Here is a 20,545-nt window from a genome sequence, read left to right on the forward strand (position 1 = left end):
CCTCGTACACGATCGCAATTGCCAAGTGTGAACAGTCCTGCTGCACCAGTACATTCGTTCCGTCGCCCCCGATCTTCCTCTCGGAAGCAGGTGAGCTGATGATCCCAGGACAGGATTTTGACATTGTTCTTATATACCGTCACACCTGCGCCTGGTCAAAGCGCGTATTGATCGCCCATTTCGGTAGACGTGGAGACTTTCTATCGTTGTACTTGTTTCACCACTTTTCCTTTGTCAGTAGGTCTGTGAGCGGGGGAAACCGATGTTACCCAGCATGAATATGTGCTCATTGACTACTTGGCGTGTTGAGTGCTTATCGTTGCACAGGCGGAAGGAGTGCTTGCACCCAGCCGATGGTCCCAGCCGTCAGTTCGCGCGTCTCAAGCGTCAGCTCAGTCAGCTGCGGCTGTTTCCACGACTGATAAGATCCCAGAAGAGCAATCTTCTTCGAGGCCTGAGTGCGAGGCAGTTGATTTAGAGACTATCTTGAAGGAGCGCGATGCTTGTGGGGTAAGTCACGTTTTTTGGGTACAGCTGCTGGGAACTTCTCGACAGCATTCTTCATCGGGTACGCAGATATAAAGGTGTCTTCCCTTGCAGGTCGGCTTCATTGCAAACCTCAAGAGCCAGAAGAGCCATGTCATTGTGGAACAGGTAAGACCAGTACAGCCTATGAGTGACCTACTCAACAATCACATGCATGGCCATTCCTGCCCAGTTGCACAAATGCACTCCTCTTGCTACTTGAATGAAGTCTTCCTAGCCTCGGTAGCATACAAAGCTTTGCCTGAATGATGCATCCAGGCCCTCACATCCCTTGGATGCATGGAGCACCGAGGGGCATGCTCAGCGGACAATGACTCCGGGGACGGTGCGGGTATCATGACCCAGATCCCATGGGACCTCTTCAAGCAGGACTTCCCTCAGCTCAACGAGAAGACCACTGGGTGCGTCCATGTCTGCTTGTTGCACATTCCTGCAGCAATGATGCTGCATGATTTGAAGCGGGCTCATTCGGAGTGCTTGTTGGGCTGAGCATTTGTTTATTGGCAACTCCTGAGCTGAGGCTGAGCCTTTGTGAATGTTGGTGACAGGGTTGGCATGCTCTTTCTGCCCAATGATGACAAGCTGGCGGCGCTGGCAAAGCAGATTGTGGAGGATGTTGTGAAGGCAGAGGGCCGCTGCCACATTGTGGGCTGGCGTGACGTCCCCGTTGTCAAGGAGGTTGTGGGGCCTCTTGCACGCGCCACAGAGCCGCGCATCGTCCAGGTGCATATGCCTTCATGTTGTTGCCGCGGTCGTTTTGCAGGGATCTGTCTCTGCTGAAGTACAGCCAGAAACAAATATTATACTCTGCACTTTCTGCTAAACGTGGTGTGTCTTTCTCATCCTGTCTCTCCTTCTTATTGAGTTATCTGGTGCGTCGGCAGGTGTTTGTGGAGTCAAACAGCGGCTTGGCAGGCTCTGACCTGGAGCGTGAGTTCTTCATCCTGCGGAAGCTCATTGAGAAGGAGAAGGATGCGCGCTTTGCCACCGAGGGAGCTGACGCATCGGACTTCTACATCTGCACGCTCTCCACCAAGCTGATTGTGTACAAGGTATGCCTACCTGGATCGTGTCTAGGACTTTGATTGGCCAGCAATGCATCGCATGTCTTGGCAGCTGCTTGTGTCTCTGATGCTTCCGTCCCCGCCCCAGCATGGAATCCTTTCTTGCTGCCTTCTGAGTCCTTTGATGTTGTGCTTTTGTTGCCCTACTTCTATCACATCTTCAACAATATCTGTGGCGCGCAGGGAATGTTGAGGTCTGTGGCGGTGGCCCAGTACTTCAAGGACCTGCGCAACGAGGCGTACACCACAGCCTTTGCAGTGTACCACAGGCGCTTCTCCACAAACACCACCCCCCGCTGGCCCCTGGCCCAGCCCATGCGCACCCTCGGCCACAACGGCACGTCTCTGCCTGCACCCTGTGAAGTCTGTGCATGAGTAGTAAATCGACCTATCAGTGCGCGTGGAGTAGCCAGTATGCACCATGTGAAGTTCATGCATGAGTAGGGAGTTGACCCTTGAAAGCACGTGGAATAGCAGGAACATTGACTATAGGCCCCGGCTGGCGAAAGGCGGTACAAACACCGAGCACCATGCCCACGGCTGGTTGGGTCTTGCTTGGATGTGGCGAGTCCAACAAGGGGTAGGAATTGGCATCCTTCGCATGCAGCTTGTCTGCAGACGCACCTTGCCTCTGGTAGGAATAGCGTGCTGTAGTCATGATAATTACTGACTACAGAACTTGCAGAAAGTTGGATGTTGCATGCTGAAATTTTGTAAGTTGTGTGGTGCAGGTGAGATCAACACGCTGCAGGGCAACCTGAACTGGGTGGCGTCGCGTGAGCACTCGCTGAGCAACCCGGTGTGGGAGGGGCGCGAGCCGGAGCTGCTGCCGCTGTGCAACGCGGCTGAGTCAGACTCCGCCAACCTGGACCACGTGGCCGAGCTGCTGATGCGCACGGGGGTGGCATCCGAGGAGGCCCTCATGATCCTGGTGCCCGAGGCCTACGACAACCACCCGGACCTGCAGAAGGCCTACCCCGAGGTACATCTTGCATGTTTATTAACATCTTAACACTTGAAATGGGATTTCTTAACGGGATTTTCCGAACTGCATGCGATCTTGTAGCCACCTTGCTGCTGCTATTCTTGGTTTCTGGCGCGCGTGTGTGTGTGTGTGGTCCTGAGGACCACCTTATCGCTGCTGCTGTTGGCGCGGGGCGGGAGGGGGGGGTGATGGGGGGGCAAAGGTTCCCGCTGGCAATTGGGCCAATGATGGGGTTTAGATGCAGAAGAGTTGCCCTAGTGTTTGCGTTGCTGGAGTGGTGTTCTATTGAGCTGCATGAAGCATGAAGGCATTGTAGGTATGTCATGGTGGTTGGGAGGCATGACCGAGGTGGGGGGGGGGCATGCGCGCAGGTGGTGGGCTTCTACGAGTTCTACGAGGGCCTGCAGGAGGGCTGGGATGGCCCCGCGCTGCTGGTGTTCAGCGACGGTGAGCACGTGGGCGCGCGCCTCGACCGCAACGGCCTCCGCCCCGCGCGCTTCTGGGTCACCTCCGACGACATGGTCTACGTGGCCAGCGAGGTGCGGCCCCCACCCCTGCATTGAATTGACTAGATCAAAGGTTTGAGACATGCAAAAGACGTGCCATCGCACCCCACCCCACAAATAGACAGACTGCAGGTGTGGAGGGGTGCACATCTGCATGGTGCCTCCCAGAGATGCTGCCTGGTCCTATTGAGAGTCTGCAATCTTCCTTTGCCCCATGAATGCTGGCCAGTGAATCTTGCTTCTGACCTCAGTCTCAGCACTGCTGCCAGGGCAATCTGCCTCAGTTGTATTGCACAAGCGGCTGCATGTAAAGACCCGGCGGAAAGAAAGGTGATTTCTGCAGTCATTGCAAGGGCAAAAGTGGGTATGGGAGCAGGGATGACGTGGCAGAGCTGTGTGGTGGTCAGGTGGGAGTGCTGAATGACGTGCTGACAAATGTGGGCAACGTGGTGAGGAAGGGGCGGCTGGGCCCCGGGCAGACGGTGTGCGCGGACCTGACGAACGGCGTGTTCAAGGAGCACGCACAGATCGCCAAGGACATCGGCTCGCGCGCTCCCTACGAGGAGTGGCTCAGCAGCAGCAGCCGCCTTGCCGAGCTGGGTGGTACCTCCTACACCAGCGAGCCGCAGATGAGCCCTGCAGATGTGAGTTTGTCATCATTCCCCTCGCCTGGCGCGCTTTGATCTTGCCGAGCGCATGTGCCTGCTGGTCCTGCATGTTGAATTTTTGGTGGTGACTTCTTCTTTCTCCACAGCAGCTGCAACTATCACTGCAGGAGAAGTACGAGGTCTTCATTGCAAAGTGCTTTCGCCACGACTGCATGTCGATCACACCTTACAATTTGTAGGACGTCTCTGTTTCAAGCTTCTTACTTTATAGGCGCAACTTTGAGGTGTGGGACGGGTGCACAGGTGCTGAAGCTGCAGGCGGCCAATGGCTTTGGGCAAGAGGACAGCACCATGATCATTGAGGGCATGGCCACCAACGGCGCAGAGCCCACCTACTGCATGGGCGACGACATCCCCCTGCCCGTGCTGTCCAGCCGACCCCACCAGCTCGGCGACTACTTCAAGCAGCGCTTCGCTCAGGTCAGCACCCGCTTGCCCCACCCCACCTAGTTTGCCTGACGAAGCTCGTTTTCCATGTGCGACATTGTTCTGAGTGGTCCATTCCCTGACAATTTTTTTTCGTGCAAAGGCTGCACTGTTCTGTGTTCTCCTTGGCATTGGTGCTTTGGCAGACTCCTTCTGGCAGATCACTTGTGTCTGAGGTGCCAGGTGGAGTGAGGTGTATTTGGCGAGCGTTCTCTGCCGGTTTGCCTGGTGTGACTGGGTTTGCGTGTATTCGTGCAGGTGACAAACCCGCCGATAGACCCGCTGCGCGAGGGCCTGGTGATGAGCCTCAACATGCGGCTGGGCAAGCGCGGCAACCTGCTGCAGCCGGGGCCGGGCGCCTACCGCCAGCTGCTACTGGAGTCCCCTGTACTGCTCGAGAACGAGCTGGAAGCCATCAAGACCTCCTCCGGCCTCACCACAAAGGTGCGCCCACCATCTCAGCTGCCTGCATTTTTTATGCTCGCATCCCCACCAGTATATGCGCATGGCCTGAAATAATTGGGCCTACGCTGCCTGGCAATTCTGCTGTATGTCACGCATGCAGGGCTTCACGCTGCACTACCAGTCTGGCAAGCCGGGCGCGATGGAGGAGGCGCTGCGCCAGCTGTGCGCTGACGTGGAGGCGGCCGTTGAGAAGGGCGCGGAGATTGTGGTGCTGTCTGACCGCCTGGCCGGAGGCGGCCTGGATGCCGAGCGGCCGCCCATCCCCACCCTGCTGGCCGTCGGAGCCGTGCACCACCACCTCATCAAGTGCGCCATCATCTCCTGTCCCTCGTGTGTACTATGCAGATTACCGAGTCTCTGCACTATCGTGCATCCATCAGATCATATTCACAAAGTCCGATGGCGGCTGCGCCTGAGTGAACAAGCTTGAGGGGGGGGGGGGGGTAAATTTGCAACAGCCGATGCAAGCATTGTGTTCCCTTCACTAGTCACGCCGTTGCCTTGCTCACAATGCTGACAGGACAAAGCTGAGGGAATTGCATTGGGTGCGAGCAGGAAGGGGCTGCGCACGGAGACGTCGATCGTGGTGGAGACGGCGCAGTGCTTCTCCACGCACCACGTGGCGCTGCTGGTAGGCTACGGCGCGCACGCGGTCTCCCCCTACCTCGCATTCGAGACCTGCCGCCAGTGGCGTGCCTCCTCCAGGTCTGCTGCTCACTTCCTACCTCACCTGTGCACACTCTTCCTGTGATTGTGCAGCGTGTGTTTGCTGCGCCCATATCCTGCTCACAATGATCTTGTGAATCTCTACCATGTTGCATGCGCGCCAGCGGTGCAACGCACTGTACGAAGTGTTTCACGCCAATCAAGTTCATGTCTGTGGGAGCAAGGGAGTTGCGTTGACTGAGGCTGGGATTGCTTCATGGGACAGGACTGCGGCGCTGATCAAGAGCGGCAAGCTGCCGGACGTGTCGGTGGAGAAGTGCCAGAAGAACTACAAGAAGGCGCTGGAGAAGGGCGTGCTCAAGATCCTGTCCAAGATGGGCATCAGCCTGCTGTCCTGCTACCACGGCGCGCAGATCTTTGAGATCTACGGCCTGGGCAAGGAGGTGGTCGACTTTGCCTTCAAGGGCAGCGTCTCGCGCATTGGCGGCATGTCTCTTGCCGACCTGCAGCGCGAGGCCGAGTCCTTCTGGATCAAGGTGCAGCCCTTGAATCGTCTGGCTCCCATTTTTATGTTTGTCAGTGATTGAGCTTCAACAAACATGGGACTCATGACTTAGGATAGTGTATTGTGGTCTTGAAATTGAATGTATGGCGTGCAGGGGTTCCCGGAAAAGGCGATGAACAAGCTGGAGGACTTTGGGTTCATCCAGTCGCGGCCCAAGGGCGAGTACCACGCCAACAACCAGCAGATGTCCAAGCTACTCCACAAGGCCATCGGCCTCGGCAACAAGGGCGCCGCCCCGCAGGTGACTTCCCCGCACCTCTGGCACCTCTGGAACTTTGGTCAAGTGCAAGCCTTCCATGCAGTAAGTGAAGGACTGCCACGACAGCCCCAGGAAGTCTGCTTGTAACGCACAATCTGTCAATACAATCTTTGCATACCATGCCAGATTACAGCACATCCCTCATCTTGGCCAATTTCAGATTGCACAGCACCGCCACCTTGTATTGCTGCATCTGGTCCAGGTGAGCATACTTCTGAAGCCCTGAGACAACCTGCGGCCTCATGAACGCCGTGGCTGATGTGTGCAGGAGGCGTATGCGGCGTACCAGCAGCACTTCAAGGACAGCCCGGCGTCCTTCCTGCGCGACTGCATGGAGCTGACCCCCGTGGGGCCGCCCGTGGCTCTGGAGGACGTGGAGAGCGCTGCGACCATCATGGAGCGCTTCTGCACTGGCGGCATGTCCCTGGGCGCCATCAGCCGCGAGACCCACGAGACGATCGCCATCGCCATGAACCGCATCGGAGGTACTTTTTTCTCCCTTTATTGAACTTTATAGGGATATTCCCACCAGCGTACCCTGTTCAGAAGTCCAGCGCTGACTGACCAGGTCTCTTTGCATGTCTGCATTGCAGAACACCTGCCGCCCCTTGGTGTCATGGCACCCTTATTTGTCCTTTGGCAGGAAGTTCTTTGTAATGGGTCACTTGAGGTACTCTGAGTGAGGCAATCAACAATGTGCTACTTAATGCTGCACATGAGTGAGGGAAATGACAATGCCCTTCTGAGCGCCTGCATGTTATCCACAGGCAAGAGCAACAGCGGGGAGGGTGGAGAGGACCCGCAGCGGTGGGAGCTGCTGTCTGACGTGGACGCTGATGGCAACTCGCCCACCTTCCCGCACCTGAAGGGCCTTCAGTCCGGCGACGTGGCCTCCTCGCGCATCAAGCAGGTTGCCTCCGGTCGCTTCGGTGTGACCCCCCAGTTCCTGGTCAACGCCGACCAGCTGGAGATCAAGATCGCCCAGGGCGCCAAGCCAGGTGCACCCACAAGTTATTTTGAGTTGTTGTACTTTTTCAAATATGTTACCTGTCTTTGACATTTGTCCTGCATTCTTTGTGGTGATTGCAGCACCTAGAAAGGGGCAACAAAGAGCTCTTTCACAGAAGACCTAATGCAGCCGCTATTCTATGCGTTCTCACCATGACCTTTCTTATCTGTCCTGCTTTTCTCTATTGATTGGATATTTTTGGACGGGCAATAAACAGGTTTGTCAGAAAAGCTTCAATGGGGCTATGTTGCTTGTTGCGCAGGTGAGGGCGGTCAGCTGCCGGCGAAGAAGGTGAGCCCGTACATTGCCAACTTGCGCCGCAGCAAGCCGGGCGTGCCGCTCATCTCTCCGCCGCCCCACCACGACATCTACTCCATTGAGGACCTGGCGCAGCTCATCTACGACCTCCACCAGGTAAGAACTCTCATCCCACCGCTGTCCACTACCAGCCATGCCTCTCCTGCGCTGACTTCCTTGCACTGAACAGGAAAATTGCCGCTCTGTCCCATCATCCTTTGTCAGGATTTATTTGACACAGTTTGTAGTGTTTATGCATTTATTCCAGGACATATTTATAGTGCTGCTGAACAGGATCATTGCTCCTGTGCCTCATCAGAATATTTTCTCAGGTGTAGGTACCATCTGCGCACCTCTTCTAAGCATCCATGACAAGAATTTCTGTTGGGTGTGCAGGTGTCGCCGACGGCCAAGGTGAGCGTGAAGCTGGTGGCCCAGGCGGGCATCGGCACTGTGGCGTCGGGTGTCGCCAAGGCCAACGCTGATGTCATCCAGATCAGCGGCCACGACGGCGGCACTGGCGCATCCCCCATCTCCTCCATCAAGCATGCCGGCGGCCCCATCGAGATGGGCCTTGTGGAGACGCACCGGGTGAGTGCTGCCGCCTTGCACCCCTTCTCACACTAGATGGCAGTCGTCATTTCCTCTCTTCTGCGAGTTGCACCTCCTAACAACTGGTGCTTTGATTTCCTCAGCATTGATCCTGATGACATACCCTGCCACCATGCCTTTTTCCTGATACGCATGGCACCTCGGAGGGCTCCAGGCGGCAAATAACCTAAGCTTGTCTGATGACGCACTCCTCCCCACGTCATAAGTGAGTCTGATGTTGGCGCAACAAATGGAAGGGAGCTTGAGACAGAGGGTGATGCTGGCGCGCAGAGCCTGACGGAGAATCAGCTGCGCGAGCGTGTGGTGCTGCGGGTGGACGGCGGCATGCGCAACGGGCGCGACGTGATGCTGGTGGCTGCGCTGGGCGGCGACGAGTACGGCTTTGGCACGGTGGCCATGATCGCGACCGGCTGCATCATGGCGCGCGTGTGCCACACCAACAACTGCCCCGTCGGCGTCGCCTCCCAGCGCGAGGAGCTGCGCGCCCGCTTCCCCGGCGCCCCCGCCGACCTGGTGCATACCCCTTTCCTGTTGATCCACTCATCTGCTTGCTCATTTTCTGTTGCTGCTGGTCTGCTGTGCTCCTCCTGCGCTGCCTTTTGGGCGACACAGGAGATGCATCGCCAAGAACTTCTTTGTTTGCTGATGTGCAAAATTCAATAAACCATGTGATGCAACAGATTTGTACTGTTGTGAAGATTCAAGTGATTGTCAAGAAGGTTCAGGAAGGTCTGGTGGCAAGTATGGCTGAATGTGTGGTGGTGTCCTGGCGCAGGTGAACTACTTCCACTTTGTGGCGGAGGAGGTACGCGCAGGACTGGCGTCGCTGGGCATGCGCTCCATGGACGAGCTCATTGGCCGCGGCGACCTGCTGCGGCAGCGCTCCATCAAGCTGGCCAAGACCGAGGGCCTCGACCTCTCCTTCCTCACCCACTACGCCGGAGAGACCGCCACCTCCTCATCGCGAGGCGCCCAGGAGGTGAACACCCCCACCTCGCCACCTGGGGTCACATGCATGTATCGAAACAAGTAGTGGCCTGCCTGGAAAACGTGCAGCAATGTGGGAGCAGCAGGAGCCCTTTTTTCAGTGCCACATGAGGCTGGCAGGCAGACATGCATTTGATGTGGCAAATGACAGAGTATAGACAGTTCTTCAGCTTCATCTTCTCTCGTAGTCACCCTGGTGTATTTTGCTCCTAGACATAATGTCATTTTTGGTGCGCGCAGGTGCACAGCAATGGGCCGGTGCTGGATGATGAGGTCCTGGCAGACCCGGAGGTGCAGGCGGCCATCAAGGAGGAGGGCTCCGTGCACAGGAAGGTCAGCATCGTCAACACTGACCGCGCCGCCTTCGGCCGTGTCGGCGGAGCCGTCGCCCGGCTGCACGGCGACAGCGGCTTTGCTGGCACCCTCTCCTTTGACCTGGAGGTGCACACACTGAACTCCATTTCTTCACTTGCAAAGATCACACTCATCTAAATATTAACACCTCTTCCTCAACATACTTATTTGTTTGCAGCAGTTCTGAGTCTTTTTGGACCAATGCTAGTGGCTGAGAGGCAGTGTGCTGGGTGAGCAGGGGAGCGCAGGGCAGTCCTTTGCATGCTTCCTGGTGGCGGGCATCAAGCTGCGTCTGGTGGGAGAGGCGAATGACTACGTGGGCAAGGGCATGGCTGGGGGCGAGGTGGTGATCATCCCGCCGCCCGGCTCGCAGTTCAAGGCCGAGGAGGCCAGCCTCGTGGGCAACACCTGCCTCTACGGCGCCACCGGCGGCCGCCTCTTTGTCAACGGCAGAGCTGGTGCGTTTTGGCAACAGGGTCTCCCATGCTGCTGGTGATATTTTAATGTATCTGCATGCTTTCTGCATGTCTTAGCAAGAGGATCTACCCTATTGATGATGACATCCACAATGTAGCTGCATTGTTTTTGCACGTCTTTGCAAGTGGGTCTCCAATAGTGCTGGTGATAACCCCACCCAGTGTACCTGCATTCTATTTGCATGCATACATTTTCCTCCTTGCCTGTTTCCCAGCCATGCAGGGTACATGCAACCCGTTGAATGCGTAGGCGCCTGAGGCGCAGGTTACTCAGTGATATGACGGAGGATGATGTGTGCAGGCGAGAGGTTTGCGGTGCGCAACAGTTTGGCGGAGGCGGTGGTGGAGGGCACAGGGGACCACTGCTGCGAGTACATGACGGGCGGCGCAGTCGTGTGCCTGGGCACCGTTGGGCGCAACGTCGCGGCTGGCATGACCGGTGGACTGGCCTACTTCTACGACGAGGAGGGCGACTTCCCTGACAAGGTGTGTGCATCTCCCATGCATGGGTATTTTATGCAACCCGGTATTAAGTGTCTGCATTCCGCAGATGCAATCCACCGTATGGATCTTATTTTTGCCGAGGTACAGAGTTTCTGAAAGCAGCATTATTGCCATGCATGCAGAAAGGTCCTCACAACTGAAGGTGGTGGGGGATGTGCAGGTGAACACGGAGATTGTGGCAATCCAGAGGGTGGGCACTGTGGCTGGGGAGCAGCAGCTGAAGAAGCTGATTCAGGACCATGTGGACCTGACAGGCTCAGCCAAGGGGGCTGCTCTGCTGGCCGACTGGGCGAATGTGCTGCCGCGCTTCTGGCAGCTGGTTCCCCCCTCAGAGTCCTTCACACCCGAGGCTTCTGAGGAGGCCGTCAACAAGGCCTCTTCTGGGGATCTGGTGCCGGCGACTGCTGCCTGATTCAGCCCATGTTAATGTAAGCAGCAGGATAACGGCTGGCACATTCAAAAGCACATGCTCAGGTTGGTGATCATGCGGCTCATGCAGTTTGCATGGGCTGGGGCGTTCTGGAGTGGAGACTAAGAGAAGTAGTATAAAGATCATGGGGCATCGATAGACGTTGGCATTGGTTGCTCTGTACTTTGCTGGTCTGGCAGTTCTTGTCACACATACATTGTAAATCAATCTTCTCTGCAGGTTAGAGTTTCTCTTTCTTTCTATGATGCAGCATTCAGTCTAGATCTCATTTCCAAATTGATGCATTGCTGTGCCGATTGTGACATGCCTAGATCTCTTGTCTGGGGCATTGTCTGAGGGATCCTGAGGGAGAATATTTGCAAGTCGTGAAAAAAAAATTCTTTGTGTTCTGAGACAAGCGGGTGTAAACCGATTCAACCTTTAGCACTAATACATGCCATTGGTTACGAAGACAACATGCATCGCATGTGCATGAGTGTGAAATCAAAGCCTGGTGAAGGGGCTGTACAGCTTTAAATTGTTGCATGCATGTATGTACAGCTATTAAGTGATATACCTGGTGCTCTTGAGTGCCAGAGAGAGGGAGATTACAAAATTCCAGCCTCTAGGCCTGATTGCTAGCACCAGCAGCAATGAGGCAGATATGCCATTGGCCATGAAGGGGGCACATGTGCATGCATGCGTTCAGGGGTGAGTATCGCAACGCACAGTAGGCGGACGGATCTCTCTCGCACTCGTTCCAATCAATTAGGAGAAGACCACGGCTCCATTGCAGGACGCTGGAGAAGAGGCAGGATAAGTGACATCGAAATGAGGGAGACCAAGCTGCGCAATGTCAAGAAGAGGACCAACGCCGCACCTTCGTCAACAAAGTGGTGGCTTGCAACAATGCAGAAGCTCATTCCTCATTATCAGACGCCAGCAGTTGCAGACGCAGTGCCAAGAATGCACAACCTTCTCCAGCTGGTCAGTGTGGCTGTCTCTTCACAAATGGTCCCTTCGTTAGAAGTGTCATAGCCGTCCTCACAAGCGTTCCCTTTATGATGACAGGCATTCACACTCTTGGACAGCACCCCAGGAGGCGTGAAGCCCCTAGAGAAAGTGCTCTTGGGCAGGTGAGAGGTTTTCACTGCAGTCGAGCCTGTTTGAACGACGACCACATAAGTCTTGAACGTCATTGTCATTGGCAGGGCTGTTGGTGCTCTTGTGCTGAAGGATCACCATATGGACAATCATTCTTCTCCAAGAATCACTGGAACAGCCAGCTCTCACAGTAGATGCAGCAGCCTTGCAAGCAGCACAAGGGCATCTATGGTGGCTGACATCATGTCAAAGGTAGGTTGCTGGTCATAAAAGGCCTGTCACTTTCCAACACTGCCGGCCATTGAGAAATTACCGTTCATGACACCTCACTCTGGACTTGTTGCATGCAGATGAGCACCCCAGGACAGCAGCAGCATTCAGAACAACCCAGGTAGCACTAATCACGTGCTGCCGCCATCAATCAGGAGGGATCCCTTGTGCTCTGAAGCTGGTGACTACGACCACCATGTATTGTTTAAGTCTGACCAATGGATACATGTTTTCAGTCTGTCGTCCAAAACCTGTGGCAGGCACTTTGAGGGGCACTCACACATTGGGACTCTGAGCAGCAGAAATGGCGGTAACTCCGTCAGAGAGCCGGTGCCTGACTTGCCGTCCCTCCTGAAGCTCAAGGTTGCAGCATTGGCAGACAGAGTGGCACTCAGCCGCCGGGCAGTGCTGAGAGATCTACAGAGGGAGGGGTGAGGACATGCTGATCAGAAATGCTATCAAGTGTCACGTGCAACTCAGCGGCAGGTTGGGTACTCACTGACCATGACATGAGCAGGAAGAATCAGGCAATCCAAAAGCCAAGGCCAGCGGTCAATGCCTCCAGGCGGTTGCGCATGCGACTCCTCACTGCAGCAGTGCTCAGCACCTATCAAGAAGTAAGCCATCCAGCCACTGCAGTTTCCTTGCCATGTAGCTCACAAGCAAAGCAACAGAAAGCAATCTACTCAGACGCACAAGTGCTGCCTCTCAGGTTGATCATGAGCAGAAGACTCCAAGGTCGAGCAGACTGGCATACTGCAACCAGGGAGTGCTGCAGCTGCATGCGCAGTATGCAGCAGAGCTGAAGGCAGCCAGGTACTAGCACCAACATGAAGATCACGCTCATGGCGCTTGATATGCAAACCCTTCTTGCACATGTTACCAGCGGGGTACTACCACATGCATGTGCGGTGCAGGGAGAGAGCCACCCAAGAGCGCATGGCTTTCCTGAGGGCCAATGATGTTGAGGCGTACCTGCGCCTGGCCCAGAATGCAAAGAACAGCAGGCTGAACGAGCTCCTCTCCAGCACCGATGCATGCCTCCGCCACCTGTCAAACCGCCTCCGACTGGCCTCCTCAGTGCTTGTTAAGGCGGCCCCAGGAGCCAAATCATCAGACATGGACGGTAAGACACATGCCGCAAGAGAAAAACCTCACCTGTTCCGCCTGCAGCAATCCCCTACAGGTTGGGACGTTGCTTATAGTCTGTGCCTTTCAGGTGATCTGACAGCATTGAACGAGAGCAGCAGTCAGTGGAACAACCTGGCCAACGGTCTGAGAGCGGCAATCAAAGAGCAGCCCCGCATGTTGCAAGGAGGCCAGCTGCGCAGCTATCAGCTGGAGGGGCTGCGTTGGATGGTTTCACTACATGACCATGGGCTCAATGGCATCCTAGCAGATGAGATGGTGAGTACCTCCAGAACTTTTTTTGTTCACCTCTATCTGCATGGCAGGCCCATTGCATGGGAAGTGCGCAGCTGTTGTTTTGCTCAAAACTGATCACTTCCTTTCACATGCCCTTTCATTCGTCAGGGCCTGGGCAAAACGATCCAGATCATTGCTCTGATAGCCCACCTGGTGGAGACAAGGGGCATTGCTGGACCGTACCTGGTGGTTGCGCCCTCCTCTGTGCTCCCCAACTGGGACTCTGAGTTCCAGCGCTGGGCGCCCGCCCTCAAAGTGGTGGCGTTCAGGGGCAATCCACAGGAACGGCTGCGCATTGCCACCACTGAGGTGTGTTCTGCACTTGCACTGAGTTCATGCATTGCTTCCATGCTTTGGGTTCTGGGGTTGACATTGTGTTCTGCTCTGCAGATGCGGGGCAAGTTCAATGTGGTGCTGACAACGTACGAGGCGCTGATGGGTGCGGACATGCCCTTCCTCAGTAAGATCCGCTGGCACCATTTCATTATCGATGAAGGCCACAGACTGAAGAACAGCGAATGCAAGCTCAACGTCTCTCTGAAAGTGTACAGCACTCAGCACCGTCTGCTCCTGACAGGTTTGCTCTCTCCCACGGTCTTCACAAGTGCATGCATGTTGCCAACTCTGTATTCTGACTGGCATTATGAAATCAATGCAGCTCTGATGCATGCAGCTGATGTGTGACAGGAACACCAGTGCAGAACAACCTGGATGAACTGTGGTCGCTGCTGCATTTCTTGATGCCCACGCTCTTCACCTCCTCGAAGGACTTCCAGCAGTGGTTTGGCCAAGGCCAGCCCCAAGGCAGCTTGCTCACCGAGGAAGAAATGCTCCTCATCACAAACAGGCTGCACCAGGCGCTGCGGCCCTTCATGCTGCGCAGGCTGAAGGAAACTGTTGCCACAGAGCTGCCTGGCAAGGTCAGACCTCTTCTTCAATATAGGGACCCACTGCACCACTCTTTTCGTGTCACTCTTTGTCTGCAGTGCGTCCTGCATGTTAGGGTAGCATTCCATCAGAAGTCCCGGCTGGCGGGGGGCGGTCTGAGCACCGTGCCCATGGTTGATTAGGTCTTGCTTGGATCTGGCGAGTCCATCAATTAGTAATGCCTTTACATGTAGGTTGTCTGCATTTGCACCTTGTCTCCCGCAGGAAGAGCTTGCAAATATGATAGTAGAGTGTGAAGCTGAGTCATGCAAGTTAAGCTGCATTCTATATTAATCCAGGTGGAGCATATCATCAGCTGCCCTGCGACGCCATACCAGCGCTTTCTGTGCAGCCTCATAGAGCAGGACCTGGAGAGGGAGCCCCAGAAGAAGCAGGGGGTCAAGGGGGTCAGCAACAGCGTGATGGAGCTGCGCAACATCTGCAACCACCCCTTCCTGTCGCGGCTGCACCCCGAGGGCTCTGAGTCCCTGCTGCCACCCCACCCTCTGCCCGCGTCCCTGCGCCTATGTGGCAAGCTGGCTGTGCTGGACAGCCTGCTCACCAAACTGACTGCGGCAGGCCACAAGGCAAGAACTGTCCAGCTTTAGGATGACTAGATCATTCTTCATCTTTTCTGACATTCTTGCTGTGATTTGTTGTCTACTGAAGTCCTACTGTGGCAGTGGCACATGATTTGCAGGAATAGTTGGGGGCAACAATAAGCTAGTGGTCAGTACATTTAAGACGTCTACAATATTTTTGTCAGCTGGCTGTCAAGACAATTTCTGAAGGCTTGGAATGTTGGCCTGACTCTGATGGGTGAGGCTGCAGGTGTTGGTGTTCAGCACGATGACTCGCCTGCTGGACATTGTGGAGGACCATTTGAATTGGCGTGGCATCGAGCACCTGCGCCTGGACGGCAGCACTGCCTCTGCCGAGAGGGGCGAGCTGGTGCGCTGTCTGCCTTATCAGCCCCATGTGACAGTGCATTGGAGTCTGATGTGTGAGGGTGAAGTATATTGTGCCCGTGCATTGGAGTCTGGTGTGTGAGGGTTTTAGTGTGCCAGTGCATTGGAGTCTGATGTGTGAGGGTCGGTTCTAATGTGCCAGTGCATTGGAAGCTCATGCGTGAGAGTTAATGCAAATGCGATGTGTGTCACTGGCAGGTGAGGGATTTCAACGACCCTGCTGGCAAGTGCAGCGTGTTCCTGCTCAGCGTACGCGCCGGTGGAGTGGGCCTCAACCTGCAAGCTGCTGACACCATCATCATGTGAGTGCATCTGCTGCACTTCTCAATTAACATCATGCACCAGTGAAGCGTGCAAAGAAGGTTTGTTTCATGGACATTGACAAGACATTGTGCAATGCAGGTATGACACAGACTGGAACCCTCAGATTGACCTGCAGGCACAGGCCAGAGCGCACAGGATTGGCCAGACAAGAGAGGTAGACACTCCAACCTGATCACTGCATATATGATATTTACCTGTTTGAAGCTCTTGTTGTAATTGTCCATGTGCCTAACCAGATTATATTTCCAACAGTTCACCCCTCAGCCGATGGTTCATGCATGCAGGTTCTGGTGCTGCGGCTGCAGACAGCAGACAGCATTGAGAAGCACATCTATGATGTGGCCACCCAGAAGCGCAACATTGCTGACCGCTCCATCACCGGTGGATTCTTTGATGGCAAAACAGACGCGCAAGAGCGCAGGGCATATCTGCTTGAGCTTCTGGGCAAGAAGTCTTCACACAGTCGCAGGTACTTCAGTTAATTCAGCCCTTGAAGCCAGAGCCACTGTGTCTGCAAGTGCAGGTCGAATTTGACCTTCCTGTTCCTGTGCTTATTGGGGTGGGCGCAAATATGCAAGTCTGTTTGGCAGGGCTCCAACAACAGAGGAGCAGCTGCACATGCTGGCAGCGCGCAGCGACAGTGAAGCAGCTACCTTCGCAGAGCATGACAAGAGGATGACAGCACGGGAAGAGCACACCTGGCGGCAAATGCGTGCTATCAGGTCAGGCCTACTCCTGCACTCTTTTGTCACATGTTTCTCTTGAACTCTTGTAGTTCTAGGTCTCCTGCAGTGCGTGCTCATGGGCCCGTGTTTGAATGTGCACTTCATCAGTCACAAGTGCTGAAGCAGCACGCTGTTTGCAGAGGCGAAGACGTGTACTCGAGGCTGGCGACAGAGGAAGAGAGTCAGGCGCTAATCGAGAGTGCGCGCATTGCCGCTCAGCCTGCCCAGGAGCCCAACTCAGAGGACCTGGGCCGCGGCAAGCGCAAGCGCCCTGAACAGGGCCTGGCAGAGATGGGGGAGCGGGCATTCAAGCGCATGTTGCGGGAGGGGCAGCTCGCAGTGCCTTCTGGTCCTTCTGGCCTTCGGACAGTCAGTCTGCTGAGCTGATATGCATGTCATATGAAGCTTCTGTGACAGCTGACTTATTCATTATATGAGGAGACTCTTCTGAATGCTGTACACATTAACTGACTTGACCTAAGAAGCTGCATGATAAGTCGTCATGCAACCAGGCATTGCCCCAAATTCACGGCCCGGCCGGCCTTCAAGGTGGCGCTTGGCAGGGTTTCCGCGATTGCCGCGTCCTAGGGTGTATGTAGTCATGACATTGCATGTCAAGAGAACTGCGAAAAGAAGAAGAAAATGTCTTGATGGAGATGGCCTGGGAACCTGGGCATGGAAAATATCTCAGCATTGAATGACGTCAGCTGCAGGCAGTACATTTATGAAGAAACTGCTGTTCGACGTGCCACGGTGTCGGGTGCTCTCCCAAGACCAAAACCAATGCAAGTACAAGTAGTTTGATGTAGACAGGTGAACAAATTACTTCGTCCAAAATGCTACAAACAAGTATGTTGCAGAGCATCTCACCACAAGCTAGGCCAATCCAAGGTTGCAAATGCCAGGATGGTCGAAGTCTGATGTACCATCGCCCCTCCCCGACCCTCCGAGGAAGCATCAAACGCAGCCATTCGTCTACATTTCCGTTGCCCTCGTCGAGCAGCTTAGCGACGAGAACATGCACCGTGTACTGCCTGGCACAGAATGAAATGTCGCATTCAACTAACGGATCAAGAGCTATTGTGATTGGAGGAGGCATGGCTGGGTTGGCATCCGCAAGCGCTTTATCGTCGGTCTTTGACGAGGTCATTCTCTTGGAGCGAGACAATCTCCCAGCACAAGTGGAGGTGCGTGGAGGTCCCAGCAGAAGTTGCTTCAGAAGCTGCCTTCCACAGCACCCAATCGGACCAGTGGACTGTTGTAGCCGTGTTTATTGCTCCCTTGATGTAGCAATGTCATGTGGCCGACTGCAGGCACTGCCAGCAAAGAGAGGTGGAGTGCCACAATTCCAGCAACCCCATGTGATGCTGTGTGGGGGCCTGCGGCTGTGTGAGGATCTTTTTGGGGGCTTCAAGGATAACCTGAGGAAAGCAGGAGCCCAAGATGTGGACTGGCTCAAAGACTGCTCTGTGGTGAGTTTCACATGTCTGACTTCCAAAGGCCACTGTGTGTTCAAGGAGACATCTTGCTTTTATTATTAGCAAATGGTATTGAATATTATGACTGCTGCCTTCCGGAGGTAAATTGTGGTGTGGCTGCAGTGGGACTTTGGAGGCTACATGGAACCCATGCCGCAGGACGAGCCATCGCCCCTCGAGTCCGTGGGGGCTACCAGAAAGTTGATGGAGCACACAGCGCGCGAGATAGTCTCAACGAAGGACAACATCACTCTGCGGAGTGGAGCTGTTGTCAGCGGACTGCGATACTCTGACGGGAGTGCCACAGTGTCAGGTACTTTATTATTTTCCTCGCAGTGCATGTCGTGGCTGGTACATACTTGGTAAATTGCAATCTTGTTGACACAAGGTGCTGCAGTCCTGTGATGATGCTTGGAGAATATATGCAGGTGTGGTGCTGAAAGATGGAGAACAGATACCGGCAGACTTTGTGGTTGATGCGAGCGGCCGCAACAGCAAGCTGTCAGAGTGGCTGCAAGCTTCAGGCCACTCGGCGCCGCCCCAGGAGGTCATCAATTCCGGCCTCGGCTACGGCACGCGCACCTACCAGATGCCAGAGCACTGGTTCCGCGAGCATGTGCGTCCAGCTGTTTGAACTTTCTACCTTGTGTCTAGCACACCATGGTCCTGTTTGACATGTGGCCGGTAGAACTTCTCAAGCTCAGCAGCAACGTGAGGGTTTGTCCTGCGTGGCATGATTTATTCATCTGCCTCTGTGAGACTGTCATATTCCTTCTTGTTTGTGAGTAAGAGTTTGTGTCTGCAGGGCTGGAAGGCTGCCACCATATCACCCAGGCCACACTCTGGGCGACAGGGGCTGCTGCTGCCAGTGGAGGATGACCGATGGCAGCTCATCATGACCGGCATGGCTGGTGCGCATGCATTACTCAAAATTAAGCGTTTGACACTTTTCTTGCCCTGTCGTTCTGTGGAATGAGGAAAGAAAGAGATGAAGAAATGTGCCAAGTGGGCATGAGAAACTTGAAAAGGATTTCATTTCAACGCGAGCTTGATCGCTGTGCAGGCGATCATCCACCCACCGATGAGGAGGGGTACCTGGAGTTTGCCCGGTCCCTGCCGCAGCTTGACATTTATGATGCCATCAGGCAGGCCGAGCCAATCGGCCCTGTGTACACATACTCCCGCACAGAAAACATCAGGCGGCGATATGAGAAGGTGAGCACCTGGCTTCGTCTCATGGTGAAAACTCTTTTGTGCTTTGCCTCCAGGGTACTGTACACTGAAATGATGAATGTGGTGAAGTCTGCCTTTTTGATTGAGGTCTGTCAGCTGACGCGGATCAGAACAAGTTCATTCATTTTGTCGTGTGATTCCAATGGCTAGGTTGAGCTGCCTGCCGGGGTGTGCGTGCTGGGAGATGCAGCAGCATCCTTCAATCCCATATATGGCCAAGGCATGACCGTCGGCATCAAAGCTGCCATTCTGCTGCGGGACCTGCTGCAGAAGCGACTGGCAACGGGCGCCAGGTTCTCAACAGACAAGCGCACTGAGCTTCTGCAAGGCTTTGGCAAGGTGGAATTCTCCATTCACGTACAAAGTAGAATGCCTTGCACAACTGTATCATGACTCGCAGAATGAGCACTCTTTTTATCAGTGACTGCCTGCATGCGCAAGCGGGGGTGTCTGATGTATATTTGCTCTGCGGTTTGCAGGAGTATCAGGCGGCACTGGCAGCACTGCAAGACTTTCCCTGGACAGTCGCCACTGGCGATGACGAGAAGCACCTCCAGGCGCTCGGCAAGCTCCCGGCCAAGAAGAAGACTGCTGGGGAGACATTCATCAACTGGTGGGTGTCATCTGAAAAGGCCATTGTCCCACTTGCGTATGCATGTCTGCAGGTATCATGAATCCACTGGAATCCAGGTAATACTAGAAGACAATTTGTGCTTATCAAGGAAGAGTACGGGCGCTGAGTGTAATAATATATGCTTACTAAGGCCATGCTGTGGGGCTCAGGTACTTCTTGCAGGCGATCAAATGTGCCATGCACGACTACAAAGTCAGGAGTGAGATATTCACCGTAAACCACATGATGGTGGAGCCATCAGCGCTGTTCAGCCCTTCCATAGCTTCAAAGGTGGCCCTGATCAGCCTCAAGGACGCATGGGGAAACCTGACAGCAGCTGGCTAGATGCTCCCACACACCATTCGCGAAACTGGCAGCCTACAGGATCATGCTGGCAAAACAGGGGTCACTACAGGATCTAAAATAGGATTGCTGTTGCGGGCTGTGGCAAACACACATGTATGCAAGTTTGTTACTGCATTGATGACGAGGAATTCGCATGACACTGGTCATCATCATGTCTGCTGAAAAATATTCCCAGCCCTGTTCTTTGTATTAAAAGGATTGCAGCTGTACTACACGTAGGGTAGTTGTATGGCTTTGATCCATACAAAATTGATTCTTTTGCACATGTATTTTCGAAAATTACTAATTAGGCAATTTGAGAGGTTCACCATCGG

At 54.6% G+C, this 20,545-nt stretch overlaps 3 protein-coding genes across 3 annotated transcripts; all 3 read left to right on the forward strand.

Moving 5' to 3' along the window:
- The first annotated feature begins 456 nt into the window (after positions 1–456).
- Positions 457–11,240, forward strand: COCSUDRAFT_22625 (ferredoxin-dependent glutamate synthase). Its single transcript, XM_005649857.1, has 25 exons — positions 457–510; positions 601–654; positions 805–947; positions 1,095–1,269; positions 1,431–1,598; positions 1,794–1,968; positions 2,342–2,592; positions 2,967–3,134; positions 3,509–3,745; positions 4,013–4,189; positions 4,454–4,639; positions 4,761–4,966; positions 5,213–5,365; positions 5,592–5,862; positions 5,986–6,132; positions 6,419–6,635; positions 6,918–7,148; positions 7,422–7,573; positions 7,853–8,047; positions 8,339–8,581; positions 8,844–9,047; positions 9,296–9,496; positions 9,648–9,867; positions 10,187–10,371; positions 10,550–11,240. The coding sequence occupies exons 3-25, from the start codon at positions 826–828 to the stop codon at positions 10,799–10,801; spliced, it is 4,536 nt and encodes a 1,511-aa protein (XP_005649914.1). The 5' UTR covers positions 457–510; positions 601–654; positions 805–825; the 3' UTR covers positions 10,802–11,240.
- A 2,237-nt stretch (positions 11,241–13,477) lies between these two features.
- On the forward strand, positions 13,478–16,298 carry COCSUDRAFT_13454 (hypothetical protein; the record flags this gene model as incomplete). The annotated part of the gene is made up of 9 exons (XM_005649858.1): positions 13,478–13,579; positions 13,706–13,906; positions 13,988–14,174; positions 14,285–14,649; positions 14,929–15,120; positions 15,356–15,475; positions 15,691–15,794; positions 15,895–15,970; positions 16,101–16,298. 9 exons carry the CDS (start codon positions 13,478–13,480, stop codon positions 16,296–16,298), a joined length of 1,545 nt encoding a protein of 514 aa, XP_005649915.1.
- A 1,340-nt stretch (positions 16,299–17,638) lies between these two features.
- COCSUDRAFT_65215 (FAD/NAD(P)-binding domain-containing protein) lies at positions 17,639–20,210 on the forward strand (the record flags this gene model as incomplete). The annotated part of the gene is made up of 9 exons (XM_005649859.1): positions 17,639–17,728; positions 17,855–18,013; positions 18,143–18,332; positions 18,448–18,635; positions 18,825–18,930; positions 19,083–19,234; positions 19,403–19,591; positions 19,732–19,865; positions 20,036–20,210. 9 exons carry the CDS (start codon positions 17,639–17,641, stop codon positions 20,208–20,210), a joined length of 1,383 nt encoding a protein of 460 aa, XP_005649916.1.
- Between the last annotated feature and the right edge of the window lie 335 nt (positions 20,211–20,545).

Source organism: Coccomyxa subellipsoidea (assembly GCF_000258705.1).
Source record: "Coccomyxa subellipsoidea C-169, whole genome shotgun sequence".
Lineage (NCBI taxonomy): Eukaryota > Viridiplantae > Chlorophyta > Trebouxiophyceae > Coccomyxaceae > Coccomyxa > Coccomyxa subellipsoidea.

Bases quoted from the DNA above. Each gene is read 5' to 3' on its own strand.
- COCSUDRAFT_22625 (XM_005649857.1), top strand. From the start codon at position 826: ATGGAGCACCGAGGGGCATGCTCAGCGGACAATGACTCCGGGGACGGT. The intron at 3,746-4,012 runs GTGAGTTTGTCA...ACGGGTGCACAG, and splicing joins CGCAGATGAGCCCTGCAGAT to GTGCTGAAGCTGCAGGCGGC. The intron at 4,967-5,212 runs GTGCGCCATCAT...ATTGGGTGCGAG, and splicing joins GTGCACCACCACCTCATCAA to CAGGAAGGGGCTGCGCACGG.